The sequence below is a fragment of the Stegodyphus dumicola genome, chromosome 7 (assembly GCF_044657685.1).
Source record: "Stegodyphus dumicola isolate Sdum_Otavi_A_Nest chromosome 7, ASM4465768v1".
Classification (NCBI taxonomy): Eukaryota; Metazoa; Arthropoda; class Arachnida; order Araneae; family Eresidae; genus Stegodyphus; species Stegodyphus dumicola.
The window spans coordinates 83,813,421-83,831,440 of record NC_140774.1 but is presented as its reverse complement, the minus strand read 5'-3'; the positions used below and the strand labels follow the sequence as shown (position 1 = coordinate 83,831,440).

General features: G+C 36.7%; 1 protein-coding gene across 1 annotated transcript; it reads right to left on the bottom strand.

Moving 5' to 3' along the window:
* Positions 1-287: 287 nt before the first annotated feature.
* Positions 288-1,322, bottom strand: LOC146996249 (zinc finger BED domain-containing protein 5-like). Its single transcript, XM_085821397.1, has 2 exons — positions 740-1,322; positions 288-676 (listed from the first exon to the last, which is right to left on the bottom strand). Exons 1-2 carry the CDS (start codon positions 1,320-1,322, stop codon positions 288-290), a joined length of 972 nt encoding a protein of 323 aa, XP_085677523.1.
* Positions 1,323-18,020: the final 16,698 nt, after the last annotated feature.

Sequence of the window (18,020 nt, the reverse complement as noted above, 5' to 3'; positions counted from 1 at the left end):
TAGTTCGCTGTTTATTTGACAGCGCTAGTCAACGCTCGTATATTCAGAAACGTCTGTCTAAACCAGCGTTTCCCAACCTTTTTTGGCCAAGGCACACTTGTCGCGGGGAAAAAAATCACGAGGCACACCACCATTAGAAAATGTTAAAAAATTAACTCTGTGCCTATATTGACTATAATAAAGTAATTCTCTTGAATAGGAATCAAATAAGCACAAAGAAAGTATTTTATAATTACTTTATTATGAAATATTAAGTAAACAGAATAGTGAAAAATTATAAAATACTTTCAGTGCGAAACCTGGGCCTGTTTGGCTGAACACAAAGCTGATATTCTGGCTGGAATCAAAGAAAGACACACACGTAGCTCTTCGTCAACAGTTCTCAGTCTCTCTCTGTATTTGGTTTTCATAGCAATCATGCTTGAAAAGCTAATCTCACACAGATATGTAGTGGAAAAAGGGAGCAATGTCAAAATAGCTTTGTTTGCCAGAAGGGGGAACTCCTTGGCAGTATCCAACCAAAAACTGTCCAAAGGTAGATCAGCAAATCTTAGTTTGCAACCACGATTTTGTCTCAGTTCAATTAGTTCCTCCTGCTCCTGTAAAGTCATTTCCTTTCCAACAACTGATGCTGAGCTATAAGGGTCCCTAACCCAGTCAAGGCATTCAGTGGAGACTGAAGAGAAATAAAATGACAACTTCTCCTCAAGAGTTTTTAAATGCTTAACTATTATCTCACACAGTGCAGCAGTGTGAACACCTTGCCATTGCATGGTGAGTGTGAACATTTCAAGATTGCCACTTTCCATGTGTTGATACCAGAGTTGCACCTTTGAACGGAATCCATTTATTTTATCTGTACTTGTAAGCAGGTTTTCATTTCGGCCTTGCATTCGGGTGTTCAATTCATTCAGATGATGAAATATATCTGCCAGGTATGCCAGCCTTGCACACCACTCATCACTTGCAAGCTGCTTTGCGTAATCTGACCCCTCATTTGTCAGAAACACTTTAAGTTCCTCCCACAGCTCATACACACGAACCAAGACCTTGCCACGCGACAACCACCGGACCTCCGTATGAAACAGCAAGGTTTTATGCTTTGCTCCCATCTCCTCACACAAAGCTGCAAATATGCGACTTTTCATGGGTCGTGACTTTACAATGTTTACCATGCGCACAACATCATCCAACACATGAACTAAGGCTGATGGTAAAGTCTTGGCTACGAGGGCTTCGTGGTGTAAAAAACAATGCGTAATAATCACATCTGGATTTCTTTCCTTCACTCTGCTTACAAAGCCTTTGTTGCGCCCGACCATGGCTGCAGCTCCATCGGTGCAGACACTTGTGCAGTTTTCCCACTTAAGTCCTCCTTGTTCAAGGTATTCTGATGTGACCCGAAAAATTTCTTCTCCTGTTGTTTTTTTCTGGCAATACCTTGCAAAAAAAGTTTTCTCTAATTGCATCACCATCAACAAAACGCACATTAGCTAAGAGTTGAGCATGTCCACTGATATCAGTAGACTCGTCAAGTTGCAATGCAAATTTCTCACTGATACGGATCTTTTCCAAAACCACACTTTCGATGTCTGCAGACATGTCATTAATACGTCTGGAAATTGTGTTGTTTGAGAGAGGGACTTTGGCTATTTCCTTTGCTGCTTCAGGTCCGAGCATCTCCTCTACAATAGCTTTGCAGGCAGGAAGTATTAATGTCTCTGCCACAGTGTGCGACTTTTTTGTCTTGGCTATAAGTTCAGCAACTTGATAGCTAGCTTTAAGAGCTCTTTCATTTACCTTTGTTGTTTTTCTCATAAAAGTTGCCTGTTTCTCTATGTTGTCACGCAGGCGAACAAAATAGTCCACATTCTTGTTTTGAAGCAAAGGATGTTTCGTTTGGAGATGGCGTTTAAGTTTGCTTGGGACCATAGCACTGTTAGCTAGCTTTTCACCACACACCACGCACAGTGGAGTTGGTTTGTGTTCATCTCCAGTGAAAGTAAATCCAACTGAAATATAGCTTTCGCTATATTGCCTTGCGCCAGAGAATTTAACCAAAGTAAATCCAACTGAAATATAGCTTTCGCTATATTGCCTTGCGCCAGAGAATTTAACCAAAGTAAATCCAACTGAAATATAGCTTTCGCTATATTGCCTTGCGCCAGAGAATTTAACCATCTTTGCTTTCTTTTGACCCCCACTCATACTCGGGCTTTCATCTGGCTCCAGATTTTGTTCAGAGTCCAGTTCTTTCCTTTTCAAAAACTTGTCCATCACTGCAGTATCAGTGTCTCTCTCCTCACAGCAGCCGTTGTCTCTCTGACACTGTGTGAGGCGTCTGCCTGCGTCTCATGGGGGCGGGGACACGGCGGACACTTGTCAAGATTGGCAGGGGGAGGAGTTATAGCACTGCACAGCGCCGTGACCACCTATGACACTGGCGGGGGGAGTGACGGGAGGAGTTATAGCGGGCGAACAGCACCGTGACACCCAGACCCGGCGGCACACTGGTGTGCCGCGGAACAGCGGTTGGGAACCGCTGGTCTAAACAACTGGAATTAAAAGTCGTGCGAAGGGAAGAAATAATGCTTTATACTTTCGGATCTCAAGTGCCTCCCAAACAGAACTGCACGCGAGTAGAAGTAAAAATAAAAAACATTTTTGATAACCAGGAATTAATTATTCAGATTTTAGAGATTGATGAGATATCAAATGCAGACTTAGACTATTCACCGGAAAATATTAAGGAGTTGTTAAAAAATAATGCAATAAATTTAGCGGATGTTGATCACGAATCTTTAGATAACAACAACATATCTTTGCTCATTGAAGCTGATAATTATTGGAAATTAGTAAAGGACAAAATTTAACGTTTGAACGCAAAATTAGTCACAATGGAAACCAAAATGGGTTGGATTTTATTGCGAAAACTGTTTGATCATATGGAAGATAGAGAAAATGTGACTCATGCCGTCGCAGTGACTTACCGTATATACTCGCGTATAAGTCGATACCGCGTATAAGTCGACCCCCCCCTTCGACATAAAAAATTCGTAGAAAATAAGAAACCCGCGTATAAGTCGACCCCCCACTTCCGAAATCGATCGAGAAACTTCGAAAAATTTTTTTTAAGTACTACATACATTTATTCAAAATCATCTGAGGAAAAAAGTAAATATACGATAAAAAATACTGTTACGAATTTGCTATTTAAAAAGCTAATGTTAGTTCAATTATAAATTAAATGGTTTTATTTCTCGCGCAGTGCAGCGCGTGACGAATATTAAAAGAAAGCTAAGCCGGAAAAATTAAAAATACAAGAGCGCGTGCGTTAAATAAATAAATATCTCTTTTTGATTTCGAGAAAGTACTGGAAAATTCTAGCGCGTGATTTTAAAATCTTATAAAAGGAGGAAAACATCTCAGTTAGTAGTAGTTGCTTGCTTAGTTTGTTGTTGTTTAGAAAACTGCTCTTGTTGATTGTAGCGAATTCGCGGATTAGCGTTCTTTAGCTGTTTTGAATTACGTTCTATTGGATATTTGAGTAGTTAAAAGATAACTACTGTGAGATATTGTAATACTGCATGATAATTTGAGAAAATTTAAGCATTTTTGTTGTGATAATAATAAATTTTTGTTCATTTTTTATCGGACTTGTGCATTCATTTCATAACGAACCCGTACACACGCAACAATTTTTGGTGTCAGAAGTGGGATTTGAATGCCAATAACAAGAGGAATGGAAGAACAATTGAGACAGCTCATTACTGCTTTTGCTGCTTTCCAAGAAAAGATGGAAGCTAGCCAAACATCTTTTAAAGAAGAAATTAAAGAGAAAATGGATGCTGGTCAAAGGTCCGTTAAAGAAGAAATGAAATTGGGCCAGGAATCCCTCAAAGGAGAAATGAAATTGAGCCAGGAATCCGTTAAGGAAGAGATGAAATCTCTTAAAAATGAGATGAAAGCAGGTCAGGACGAAATGAAAAGAGAAATTACCTGCGTAATAGAAAATAAATTTGAGGCTATGGAAGGCAGAATAGACGCGGTTGAAACTAAAGTTGGACATATAGAAGAGAGAGTTTCTGCCGTCGAACAACAAATTGATGATAGGGTTTCTGCTGCCGTCGCCAAAGAAGTTGACAGCCTAAAGAAGTGCATAGCGACGGTAGGAAACAATTCTGAAGGTTTCAAATTTTTATCGATGCCTGCTCGTTCCGTTCTGAAACTATCTACATATGATGGAAGACCTCCTGGCAGGTGTATAGGACACAATTTTCTATCGTTGCGGATGCGAATGGGTGGGATTCCCAAGCTAAGGCCTGTCATCTCGCCGCTTCTCTGAGAGCAGACGCAGCGGATATCCTGCAGACGCTTCCCGAAAATCAAAGGCTAGATTTCGAAGCTCTATCCGGCGCTTTGGAGCTGCGCTTCGGCGAGAAATGTTTAAAAGACTACAGCAGGCTCCAATTAAAATCTCGTCAACAGAAGCCTACCGAAACACTTCAGGAGCTCGCCGCGGATGTTGAAAGGCTGTCTCATCTCGCCTTTTCGGAATGCCCGACAGAAACAAGGGAAATCCTGTCCTTACAATACTTTATCGACGGCATCCGAGATACTGAAATACAGAAAGCTCTTCGAATGGCAGATGTAAAGGACATAAAAAGTGCTCTGTTGTACGCCATGAAGTTCGAGGCAGCCCAGCAAGCAACTAGTAGAGATCGCTACCCAGTTAGAGCTGTGCGAGTCCATGAGCCAGTGGATCAACTGATGGCTCGTTTAGATGATTTAGCCAGACAAGTTGAAGATTTGATACGGAGTAGGAGCGAGAAGAAAGTGGCTCTAAGGTGTTGGAGATGTGGTAGTGAAGGTCACCTAAGACGGAATTGCAAAACACCCCAGGGTACGGAATATAAAGCAGATGATTTTACCAGACAAGTCAGTGGCTTGAGAAGGAACAGAAGTGAAAAGAAACTAATTCTAAAGTGCTGGAACTGCGGAGTTGAAGGCCACATACGAAGAAACTGCAGAACACCCCGAGGTACGGAAAATAAGACCATTTCTCAACAACAACGCAGTAAACAAATTAGTGACCATATCGAGGAACGGAGGTTGCCAGATAGTGAAAAACCTTGTTTTAAAGCTCTTAAAATTTATACAGTGAGTGGCAACAATAACGGACTGTCCATCAATGGGAATATCGATGGAGTTCCTTGCAGTATGATCATTGACACAGGAGCTAATGTTACCATCATTAGGAAAGATTTAGCTGAACAGTTTAAAGATAAACTTATTTGGACGCCATCCTGTGTTACCCTTCAGACTGCGTCTGGTGACAAGATCGACATAACTGGGAAGTTAAACGTAAACATCACGTTTGGAAGTGCCGCCTACCATCACACGGCATATGTGGCGGATATTACAGATCCATGCATACTCGGATTGGACTTTTTAAGGAAATACAATTTTTCATTAGACTTGAAAAACAACAAACTGCTTTGAGGATCTAAAGACATGACTATCCATCCTAAGAAGGGATCCTCACCTGGAAATGCCGACGCTTTGTCCGAAAGAACCAGCTCGAGAAACAGCCGAAATCATGCTAGGGTCGAAAAGAAACACCAGACTACCAGCTATTCTCCATCTCAGATGCTCTTCGGTCGAGACCTTCGTCTGCCTTGTGACCGCCTGTTTCATCGCGGTACGGATGCGCCTTCATCACCTGAGGAACACATCCAAGATGTCAAGGCCCGTTTTGAAGTGATGCACCGTTCCGCACGAAAGCGAGTGAACTTGGCGACGGAGAAAGTGAAGACCAGATACAACACGAGAGCTGCTGGACATAGATCCAACGAAGGAGACAAGGTGTGGTTGTGGAACCCGATTCGACGAAAAGGAGTCAGGCCTGATTTACAGTCACCTTGGGATGGTTTGCACACAATCCTAAACAGGCTAAATGACGTCATGGTTCGGATCCGTGAGTCTTCGAACTCTTACGACAGGTTAGCTCATTACTATGGCCATAGTACATAATGTAAATAATTGTAAATAGTATAAGACCATGGTCCATTTTGTTTTTAAATGTGTATTTGATTTGATTTGTATTTAGTATTTGATTTGCATTTAGTGTTTGATTTGTATTTGATAGCATTTGATTTGTTTTATTTATTGCATTTATTGTTCATGTTGTTTAATATTGTAATGTAATGCTTATTAATGCATTTATGCCACAGTTGTAAGTTTAGCTTCCTGTCCAGGGATTGTACTGCCCGGGACGTGCAGTCCTTGGGAAGGGGGCAGTGTTACGAATTTGCTATTTAAAAAGCTAATGTTAGTTCAATTATAAATTAAATGGTTTTATTTCTCGCGCAGTGCAGCGCGTGACGAATATTAAAAGAAAGCTAAGCCGGAAAAATTAAAAATACAAGAGCGCGTGCGTTAAATAAATAAATATCTCTTTTTGATTTCGAGAAAGTACTGGAAAATTCTAGCGCGTGATTTTAAAATCTTATAAAAGGAGGAAAACATCTCAGTTAGTAGTAGTTGCTTGCTTAGTTTGTTGTTGTTTAGAAAACTGCTCTTGTTGATTGTAGCGAATTCGCGGATTAGCGTTCTTTAGCTGTTTTGAATTACGTTCTATTGGATATTTGAGTAGTTAAAAGATAACTACTGTGAGATATTGTAATACTGCATGATAATTTGAGAAAATTTAAGCATTTTTGTTGTGATAATAATAAATTTTTGTTCATTTTTCATCGGACTTGTGCATTCATTTCATAACGAACCCGTACGCACGCAACAATACCTTGGTAAATAAACAAAATCAAAATCCTTCAACGTCCGATTCATGGTCAGATTCGCCAAACATTTCATAGAACTCTTCTGTCGTCACTGGCTCGTCATCATACATATTTTCAGTCTCGAACTTTGTATTGTTACAATCACTACTAGAGCCTTCGTCGTCATTTTCCCTTTCAAAAACAGCATCATCTTCCGTGCCGTCTAGTTCGTTGCTAATACAACATTTTTTAAATGATTTTATAATCATTTCAGAGGGTATTTCGTTCCAAGCATCTTTAACCCACTGAGCAATTAATGTAATACCGGGCTTTTTAATGTTGCCTCCCTTTGTAAATGTTGGTCGACCGGAACTAATCCACTCTGCCCAATATTTTCTAACATTTACTTTGAAGGGCTTATTGAGGCAGGCATCTAGGGGTTGAATGACGGATGTTAATCCTCCCGGAATTACGGCCACAGTCGTTTTTAGGTGTTTTGTCACTTCTTCAGAAAAGTGTCCACGAAAAGAATCGTATACTAAAAGCGAAGGTTTTTTGAAAGCTCTTCCCGGTCTTTTACCCCACACATTTTTAAGCCAATCGACTGTTCCGTCAGCATCCATCCATCCCTTTTCATGGGCGCGAACCAGCACACCTGATGGAAACACAACGTTTTTCGGTAAAGTTTTTCTTTTAAAAATGATTAAGGGACGATCTTTAAAAATGACTAGCTGCATTTTTCTTTTCTTGGCGTGTTGGCGAAACTTTTTTATTGCTCGATATTGATCGGTTGTTCGGGGGCCGAAAATTCTTTGGTTTAATGGAAACGTACTCTAGTTAAAGTATGAAACTCTGTGATTAGTTCGTCACATAATTTAAGTCATGAAATTACTTCAAGTAAGTGACTTATTTGATAAGTCGTCCAATTTGAGAGCGGGAAGAAAACAACTGCATTATATAAAGAAATTTTTGAACTTCCGATTCTTTTAATTTTTTATAGCCCCACGTATAAGTCGATTCCCCACTTTGAAGTCTTTTTTTTGGTCCAAAATATCTCGACTTATATACGCGGGTATATACGGTATTTATTAATGCACAAATCGAAGATTGAAATTTTTGGAAATTAGATTTATTGGGTATTCGAGACCCTGTTGAATCAAAAATGCAGAAAGGAAATGGAAATTGCCGCATTGAATCATTTTAACGAAACTATTACCTTTAAAGAGGGAAGATATGAGGTTCAGTTGCCTTCGGTGATAGAAAAGGACTGTTTAAGTCAAAATTTCGATATTGCTAGACAGCGTTTAAACAGTACGACACACCGGTTGATACAAAAGGGCAAATTCGAGGATTACGAAATTGTTTTCACAGATTGGTTAAATGAAGGAATTACAGAGGAAGTTCCTGAATACGAAATGAATAATCAGTGTCACTATTTACCATATAAAGGGGTATTCAAAGAAACTTCGACCACGAAATATCGACCAGTGTTTGATGCTTCCTGTAAAGACAAAAATTCGCGCTCACTGAATAATTGCCTAAAAAAGGGTCCAAATTTGGTGGAACAAATTTTTCCTATAATTTTAAGATTCCGCAAGCATAGAATAGGAGTTATTTCAGACATAAGAAATGCTTTTTTGCAAATGTCAGTGAATAAAAGTAATCGAGATTTCTTAAGATTTTTATAGTGGAAAGACTTTGACAAGGAGGAACTTAGAGTTTTTAGAAATAAACGCGTTGGTTTTGGATTGAATTGCAGTCCCTTTTTATTGGCTGCTGTATTAAGCCATCACATTGATCTAAACTCATCTAAACATCCTAAAACAGCGGAAAATTTAAAAGAATCATTCTACGTAGATAATTGCATCACATCTGGTCCTGATGAAGAGACATTTACGCGATTCATCGAGAAATCGAAACAAATATTAGATTCTGCATCATTCGATCTGAGAGGGTGGAAGCACACTTCTCTTTTGAAATCTGAAGACAGTGTTGCTTAACAAGTAAATCATAGGTTCGAAAATCTGAGCCGACACTTTTTAAAAACACCAACATTTATTTTACACGCCATTCCTTATTCTACAAAATCTTAATGCAACTAACTATCAAACAGAAAAGCAGACGTAGACGTAACGATGCATCATCTGGGCACGTGATCCTCGTGACAGACGAATTCTTTAGGGTTGCCACAGAAAGAAAGTGTGTCGCCACAATTCTCCCACCTTTTGCGTGGATGGCTATACACTCAAAACATAAAACTTACATCAATATAAATGATGGTTATATAACAAAGAAAATTACTTAATACTTAAATCATATTACTTGAAAACAAAATTAATACTGAGGAATAATACAACAATAATAGCACAAAAATTAATCATAATAACTCAAAGACATAAATTACATTATTCGTGATTTTACAACTCTACCACTACTGGTGGTGAAAGGAACTTACTCATTTTGAGTATTATCTATTATATTATCCAGTTACAATCTAAACAATCTCTGTATTGGTCTCAAGAACTCTGAATTATTGCTTTTTACAAGAGCAACTCTTATGTTGCCATCTCGACCAGGGATCACCCGAATAACGCGTGCTAAATTCCAATATGCACAGTTTTTATTTTGATCCTCCAGCAAGACAATTTCTCCTACAAAGAGAGGTTTATTTTTGTAATTTCTGGTAGACTGCTGTCTTAACTGCCCTAGATACTCAGAGCGAAATCTCACCTCTTAACAATTCTCTCATTCTCTGAAGATACTTCGCTCTTCTACTCAATTTTTCTTTGTCCACATTGTCAATATCAGGTACACCCGACTGTGGAGTTTCATGTAGAAATTTTTCTGGAGTTAAAGGCAAGGGATCTTCAATATCGTCAGACACGTACGTAAGTGGTCTTGAGTTGACAATTCTTTCACAATCGCACAAGACGGTGAGTAACTCTTCATAACCAAGAGAAGCACGACTAAAATTTTTCTTAATATTTGTTTTACAATTTGTATTAAACGATCCCACCATCCACCCCACCAAGCGGCGGATGGAGGATTAAATTTCCATTGTATTCTCTTTTCAGCAGCCTTAGAGCAGAGGCTGTCCCAGTCAATGGTTTGCAGAACTCTCTCTGCACCCACAAAATGTTTCTCATTATCGGAATATATGGTGGTAGGGCGTCCACGACGTGCGATAAAACGCCTTAAAGCTTGAAAAAATGATTCAGTTGTTAATGAGGTAACCAGTTCCATATGGATAGCACGATAAACCGCACAGGTGAAGAGCACAATATACGATTTTCGTCCATCCTTTAAATGCAAGGGTCCGGCAAGATCACACCCTACGATTTCAAAAATGGTTGAATCACGAACACTATCATTTGGTAAAACGCCTGGGACTGTCTCACCTCTTTTAGCCTTAAATCTCTGACATGTTAGACATTTTCTTATACAGTTCCTTATAGTTTTGCGTGATTTTAAGATCCAGTATTTTAAGATTCTCTTAAATGCGACATCAATAATGTAGTACCTGCATGCAACAAATCTTTGTGTGCACTTAATATCAATAATTTGACTACTGGATGTTCAGAAGGTAATATGATGGGGAACTTAAAGCTGCTAGAGTCGTCACGATAAGCAACATTAGACTTAGCTCTTATTAGACCCTGACTATCGAGAAATGGTCTGAGTCATCTTAGCTTATCATCTGTTTCACCATTAAACGACTCTTTTTGTATTAATAACATTAAAGCTATTTCTCCCCTTTCTATTTCAGATACAGTCAAATCCTTAGAATGGTTGTTATTATTATTCTTACGTACATTATTATAAAATCTGAATATCCATGATAACATTCTTACAATTTTCTTAAATGATGAGAAATACTTATAGTACCATCCAATACAATTATCACTCTTTGCCAACGTAACAATAACTGTCTCAAGTATTTCTGAATTAACCAAATCCTCACCTGGTTCATCATTAGATTTAGGCCAATTTGCCTCATCTTCCCGTAACCAATCAGGTCCCTCCCACCATTTTCGTTCTATTAATTGATCTGCATAACAACCTCTAGAAAGTAGGTCAGCAGGATTGAGACTACCAGAGACATGTCGCCATACAGTGGGGGAGGTCAACGACCTGATTTCCTGTACATGATTAAAAACGAATGCTCCCCAACGTTGATTTCGTCGTATCCAACTTAAAGCCGTCGAGGAGTCAATCCAACAATGAATACGAACTTCATGTAGGCCAATATCATTAACAACTGAAGACAATAACCTAGAACCACTATTACAAGCAAGAAGTTCTAATCGAGGAATCGTAGTAGGTTTTAAAGGAGCTACTCTCGATCTTGCGTGTATCAAACTAACCTTTACCTTTTTGCCACTCTGTACTCTTAAAAAGACGCATGCACCATACGCACTTTTACTACTGTCACAAAATAGATGTATACTCCCAGCTTCATTAATAGATTTGAGACCTACCCATCTAGGTATTTGGATACTGGATAGCAAGTACAACTTTTTAAGCCAAAACCTAAATTTTTTGGTTAATTCATCGGGAAGAACATCGTCCCATTTAAGCCTTAAATTCCAAGTTTCCTGTAAAATTAGTTTTGGAATTAACATTACAGGAGCCGTATACCCTATAACGTCAAACACTTGCTGAGCTACTGTTAAAACTAGTCTTTTAGTAACTGGGTAATCCAATTTTATATCTTGACTTATTTTGCAAGATAAGGTATCTGTAACTGTATGCCATACAAGGCCCAAAACAGACACATCTCTTTCCTTGGAGGAATCTTCCTCTGGCACAACACTTCTTATATTGGATTTCCAGAATCTTAAATTAAAATGACCCGAAGCCATAATTATTTGTGATTCATTTACAAACTTTCTCATTTCTATTTCTGAATCCATACTAGCCACACAGTTATCTACGTAAAAGGATGTTTTCAAAATCTCCGCTGTATTACTTAAGCTTTCGGGAACTACACTCAAATGATATTGTATTATAGCGGCCAATAAATACGGACTACACGTAATACCAAAAACTACCCTTCTATGCCGATACAGTTCAACTTGTTCTTGATTATCCCTACTAAACCACATAAATCTCAAAACGTCTCGATCTTTTTCCCTTATAGATATTTGCAAGAATGCTTTTTCTATATCTGAAGAGTCACCAACGTAATTCTTGCGAAACCGATTAAGAATCGAAGGTATAATTTCAATTAAATTTGGTCCAGTAGATAAACAATCGTTCAATGATGGGTAACCAGGCGAATGAGAACTTGCATTAAACACCGGTCTTATACTCGTGCTACTATTTTCTTTAACAACTGCTCTATGAGGTAAATAATGTACACCCTTATATTTATTCTTATCCGGTACTTTTTCAATTATCTCGAGTGCTAACCAGTTCTGGAAAACGTCTCCGTAAGCGTCAAAATTTCCCGTAGTCATTAATTTTCTTTTAGTACTTACAAGACATTTTTCTGCTATCACTTTGTTTTCGGGTAAAAGCGAGCTATCCGACACCCAAGGTAATGCTACTTCGTACCTTCCCTCTGAATTTACCGCAAGAGTCTCTTCAAAATATTTTTGCGTATCCTCCTGTAACTGAGTTTTGGTTTTACATACGGAAGGTTCACTAATACCCAAAACTTCTAATTTCCAGAGATCACTTATACATTGACCCTTCACTAACAGAGAAGAAATTAGGAGGGATGCAGTATTTATCGTAGTTGGCTCAGTGCCAGTAAATTTACCCATAACAGTCCAGCCTAACTGCGTATGCACCGCGTTGACGCCGCACGTAAGGGGAACAATTTTTCCAGTTAGCAACTTACCAGCAAAATCCGCACCAATTAGTAATTTTATCTCTTTATCTACCTTACATGTACCATTTTCTAAATCACTTAATTTGATACCATGTGACTTAAGTTCGCGTAACCACGAACCAGATGGGAGTTGCTTAATTTCAGAACAAATTTTGTTTTGACCAAGTACCTCTAATTTACACGGTTGATCTTTACAATATGGTAACTGGTAGTTTGGCGACATTTTGGAGGCGATAAAGGTTACTACCTGGGACTTTGGTAATAATGTGAGTAGTACTCAGTTCCGATTACGCATTATTTTGTGTGGGGGAAATGAGAGATCATGGGATATGTCATGTGATATTAATGGACGAATTACGGTTTTTTAATCGGAAAAGGGGGGAATTTGGACAAGTATCTATGGATGTATATTATTTTGTATTAAGCTTCATTGTGTGTTGTGTGAAGTAGGGTTGAATAATTTTGGGATTGTATGGCACTGTCTAAAGTGAATTGTAGATGTGATAAAGAGAATTTTTTTTTATCAAATTCTATCAAATTCGGAAAAAAAATCGTTCAGTAATTTTATTGAATCCATAATAAAAGTGCATCCACCATGTAAGGAAGATTCGGAAGAAGATTAGGTTAGTTAGACTTTGTTAAGAATGTGAGTAGTATTCAGTTCTGATTACGCATTATTTTGTGTGAGGGAAATGAGAGATCATGGGATATGTTATGTGATATTAATGGACGAATTACTGTTCTTTAATCGGGAAAAAATCTGGCAATTTTGTATTTGGCTTTATTCTGTGTTGTGTGAAATAGTGTTTGTGAATTTTTGGATCCCATGGCCGTAACTAAAGTGAATTCGAAATGGGTATTTAGTGGTATTGAAAAGGATAGTAATAAATTTTTTTTAAGGTTGTGCGAGAGAGAAATAAAGATGTTTTATTATGTTATTTATTTTACCTGGTATCTTGCTTTGAAAGATAAGTATGATTTTAAAGATTCTGAAACAGAAGTAAGAAAAGTAATCAAGATTCTGAAGAAGATTATAAAAGTTAGTATTTTTAATTATTTGAGGATATTATTTTTATGCATTGTTGTAAATGTAAGGTGGAAAGGAATTTGGTATTATTGGGAAAATTGTTATTAGCAATTATTTAGTTTAAAGTAATTAGGATTGTAAGGTAATTTTTATTAATTTAATGTATGTGCTCATTTATATTTTAAGTAGTGTTTTTGAATTTAATTATATTTTAATGAAATGATAGTTATTTTGTGAATTTTATGTTTGTAGGAATTTGGTATACGTTAAGTTGAAATAAACGTGCATGGAAATAATTTAAATATTTGATATTAAGTATTTGTAATGCTTGAGGTATGAATTCGTTGGTGACGTGTATAATGTAATAGATGATTTAGAGGTAAAAGTTTTTGGATATTCTATTTATTTTATATGTGGAAATGTTGATATTTGTAAAGGGTAAATACTTTTTCGCGATCATGTAATTTCATATATGTTCTTTTTACCGGGTTTAAAGATTGAGAAAATTGTCATGTATTTTCGTGAAATTTTTCTAATTTATGAGAAAAAAGCAGTGTACATGGATATAGTGAAGAGTGTGCGCAATGCCATTTTTGTGCTATTCTGGGATGTTTTTTTAAGTAAAAATAAGTCGACGTGTACATGGCTTAGTGATATTTTAATGAAATGATAGTTTTTTTGTGAATTTTATGCTTGTAGGAATTTGGTATACGTTTAAGTTGAAATAAACGTGCATGGAAATAATTTAAATATTTGATACTAAGTATTTGTAATGCTTGCGGTATGAATTCGTTGGTGACGTGTATAATGTAATAGATGATTTAGAGGTAAAAGTTTTTGGATATTTTATTTATTTTATATGTGGAAATGTTCATATTTGTAAAGGGTAAATACTTTTTCGTGATCAGGTAATTTCATATATGTTCTTTTTACCGGGTTTAAAGATTGAGAAAATTGTCATGTATTTTCGTGAAATTTTTCTAATTTATGAGAAAAAAGCAGTGTACATGGATATAGTGAAGAGTGTGCGCAATGCCATTTTTGTGCTATTCTGGGATGTTTTTTTAAGTAAAAATAAGTCGACGTGTACATGGCTTAGTGATATTTTAATGAAATGATAGTTTTTTTGTGAATTTTATGCTTGTAGGAATTTGGTATACGTTTAAGTTGAAATAAACGTGCATGGAAATAATTTAAATATTTGATACTAAGTATTTGTAATGCTTGCGGTATGAATTCGTTGGTGACGTGTATAATGTAATAGATGATTTAGAGGTAAAAGTTTTTGGATATTTTATTTATTTTATATGTGGAAATGTTCATATTTGTAAAGGGTAAATACTTTTTCGCGATCAGGTAATTTCATATATGTTCTTTTTACCGGGTTTAAAGATTGAGAAAATTGTCATGTATTTTCGTGAAATTTTTGTAATTTATGAGAAAAAAGCAGTGTACATGGATATAGTGAAGAGCGTGCGCAATGCCATTTTTGTGCAATTCTGGGATGTTTTTTTAAGTAAAAATAAGTCGGCGTGTACATGGTTTATGTGTATGTGTTATTTTGAAAAATGCGTAAGGAGAATGGTATTGTGCAGTTTTTCCTAATTTTGCAGTGAATATTTGTATTTGTCATGATTAAGCAGTTTTGTTTGATAAAATTTCTAGCATAAGTGTAATTCGGCTAGTAGATTGTTGGAAGAAGTGTTCAGGAGATAAAAAGAAAAGAAACATGTCTTTACTTCGTGAAGACAAAATGGCGGCGGGGGAAAAAAATAGAGGGTTGCTGTAGGAGAGTTGGTCGCCAAATTTTCGCCAAAAAATCGCCAAGTTAACATAATGTAAAGATCAACCGTTTAACACTTATATTTACTATATATATTTCTTACTTCAATAACATAGTTTTTATATACATTTTCTGAAGTCTCAACTCCACCAAAAAGAAATTGCTTAATTTTTGATTCACCAATACACTTACAATTTAACCTTTGAACAACATCATTACATAAATATGATTTCATAGAACCATTATCATAAATTGCTCGTACAAACATTTCTTTAGAACCATTCTGAATTTTTACAATTAAAATTTGAAGGTATACATCTGATACCTTAACATAGTTATTAAGAATGCCTGTTTTGTTTTCGTCATTCCCTAACTTTGTGACACTTTTTGTTTTGTTAGAAGGCAAATCAGGACACATAATCACAAAATGTCGATTTTTACATAAGATACACCTATGTTTAGCTGTGCACTGATTTGCTCTATGGTTTTTCTTAAGGCACACAAAACAAACATTCTTTTTCTTAATAATATCTTTCTTACATTCTAAACTCATTAAAGATGCATCTTTACAACTTTCAGACAAATGGGATTTTTCACAAAAAATACAAGTATCAGACTTTTTATACTTTTGAAAATTATCATTACACTTACTACTATTTGCATTAATTAGTTCACATGCAGTTGTAACAACAGGTTTTGTGTCAAAAAACTTATTTTTCTTATTACTTACTTTATCAGAACCCAAAACATCACGTGTAAGTTTAAATTCAGTTTTTACTTCCCTTTTTAGAAAATCAATTAATGACTCTAAATCACTCTAACCTGTTGTTTCAGGAGACATACCTCGTTGTCTTTCCCAAATTTTTATTAAATCAGCAGGAAGTGCTGATTCCACTAAAGGAAATAAAACAACTGCAAATTTATCTCTAGTTAAACCGAGTGATTCCAATGCGCGTATTTGAGTTTGCAACTTGTCATAAAGAGTTAATAAGTCTATCTTTTGTTTGTCAGTGATTACCAGTTTTAATAGCTCTCTAACATAAATTTGAATTAAAACATTTTCATTTCCAAATCGTTCTTTGAGATACTCCACGGCTTTTTCGTAATTTTCTTCCGTAGCAGGAAAACTCTCCACTTTTGCTCTAGACGCAGTCTCAGGTTTCGTAGATTGTAGTAGATAATGAAACTTGTCTCTCTTGTCGATGCGAGTATCTTCATGTATTTTACTAAACCTCGTCCAAAATGTCAACCACTTTCGGGAGTCTCCATCGAACTTCACCAGTTCGATCTCTGGCAATTTCTGTTTTGCGGCTGTAACTATTCCTGATGAAGAACCGCTATTCGTTGACCCAGTAGAAGGCTGTGAACACTTATCCTTTTTCCTGTTGGCTTTTACTTTCAACGTAGATAATTTATCGTAATATTCTTGAGCTGCACTAAATTCTCTTTCGTATTCTTCTTCAGTACAGCCTTTTCCCTGTAGAAGTTCCAAAAAAGAGTCATCCGTATTTCGTAAAATTTTATACTTCTCTGAAATTTGATCTAAATAAATTTCTAAATCGTCCAAATCCGGAGAATCTGATCGTATCAGTTCATCTAACTTAATAGCTGTTTTCGTAAATACACTCCTAATTGCTTTCCTCTTCTGTTTTAGTGTTTCTAAATCATCCATGTTTGCACCTAGGAACTTCTCTTATTTTCGTAAATTATCAAGGGTCGAAAACGATAATGTCACCCTGTGACATTCATCCTGGCAGGCTCGCCAAATTTGTTGCTTAACAAGTAAATCATAGGTTCGAAAATCTGAGCCGACACTTTTTAAAAACACCAACATTTATTTTACACGCCATTCCTTATTCTACAAAATCTTAAATGCAACTAACTATCAAACAGAAAAGCAGACGTAGACGTAATGATGCATCATCTGGGCACGTGATCCTCGTGACATACGAATTCTTTAGGGTTGCCACAGAAAGGCAGTGTGTCGCCACAGACAGTATAGAACCTACTCCTGTGTTGGGAATTTTGTGGGATAAGAAAGATAATAGCCTTTTCTGTGAGGTGAAGACTGCTACTTACAAACCAGCGAATCTTACTAGAAGAAATATATTGTCTGCGGTACATCGCATTTTCGACCCCATGGGTTTTCTCTGCCCGATAACGCTAACACCTAAACTAATCATACAAAAGACATGGTTGTTAAAATTTGGTTGGGATACAAATATACCCGAAGACTTAAGGAAAGAGTTCTATTCATGGATTGATGATTTGTCACTTATATCCAGTGTTAGAATTCCAAGGGCTTTAGATATAAAAGGAAATGATAGTCTTCATACGTTCTGTGACGCAAGTAAACAAGCCTATGGATGTGTGATTTATTTAAGAAAAGAAACAAGTGAAAATGTATCGGTGTATTTTCTTCTAGCTAAAAGTAGAGTCCGTTTAGAAAAATGACCATAAATCGTCTAGAATTATTAGCCTGCTGCATAGGAATGAGACTCGCAGCTCTTGCTTTACAAATACTCAAATTAGACAACGTTCCTAGGAACTACTGGACAGATTCGAGTACTGCTCTTTCTTGGATCCAAAGAAATG

What these genes read in the sequence shown, in the direction of transcription:
- LOC146996249 (XM_085821397.1), bottom strand. Translation starts at nt 1,322, where the DNA reads ATGGTCGGGCGCAACAAAGGCTTTGTAAGCAGAGTGAAGGAAAGAAAT. An exon ending in TGTTCACACTGCTGCACTGT is followed by an intron (nt 677 to 739) that starts GTGAGATAATAG and finishes ATTTCTCTTCAG; the next exon opens with TCTCCACTGAATGCCTTGAC.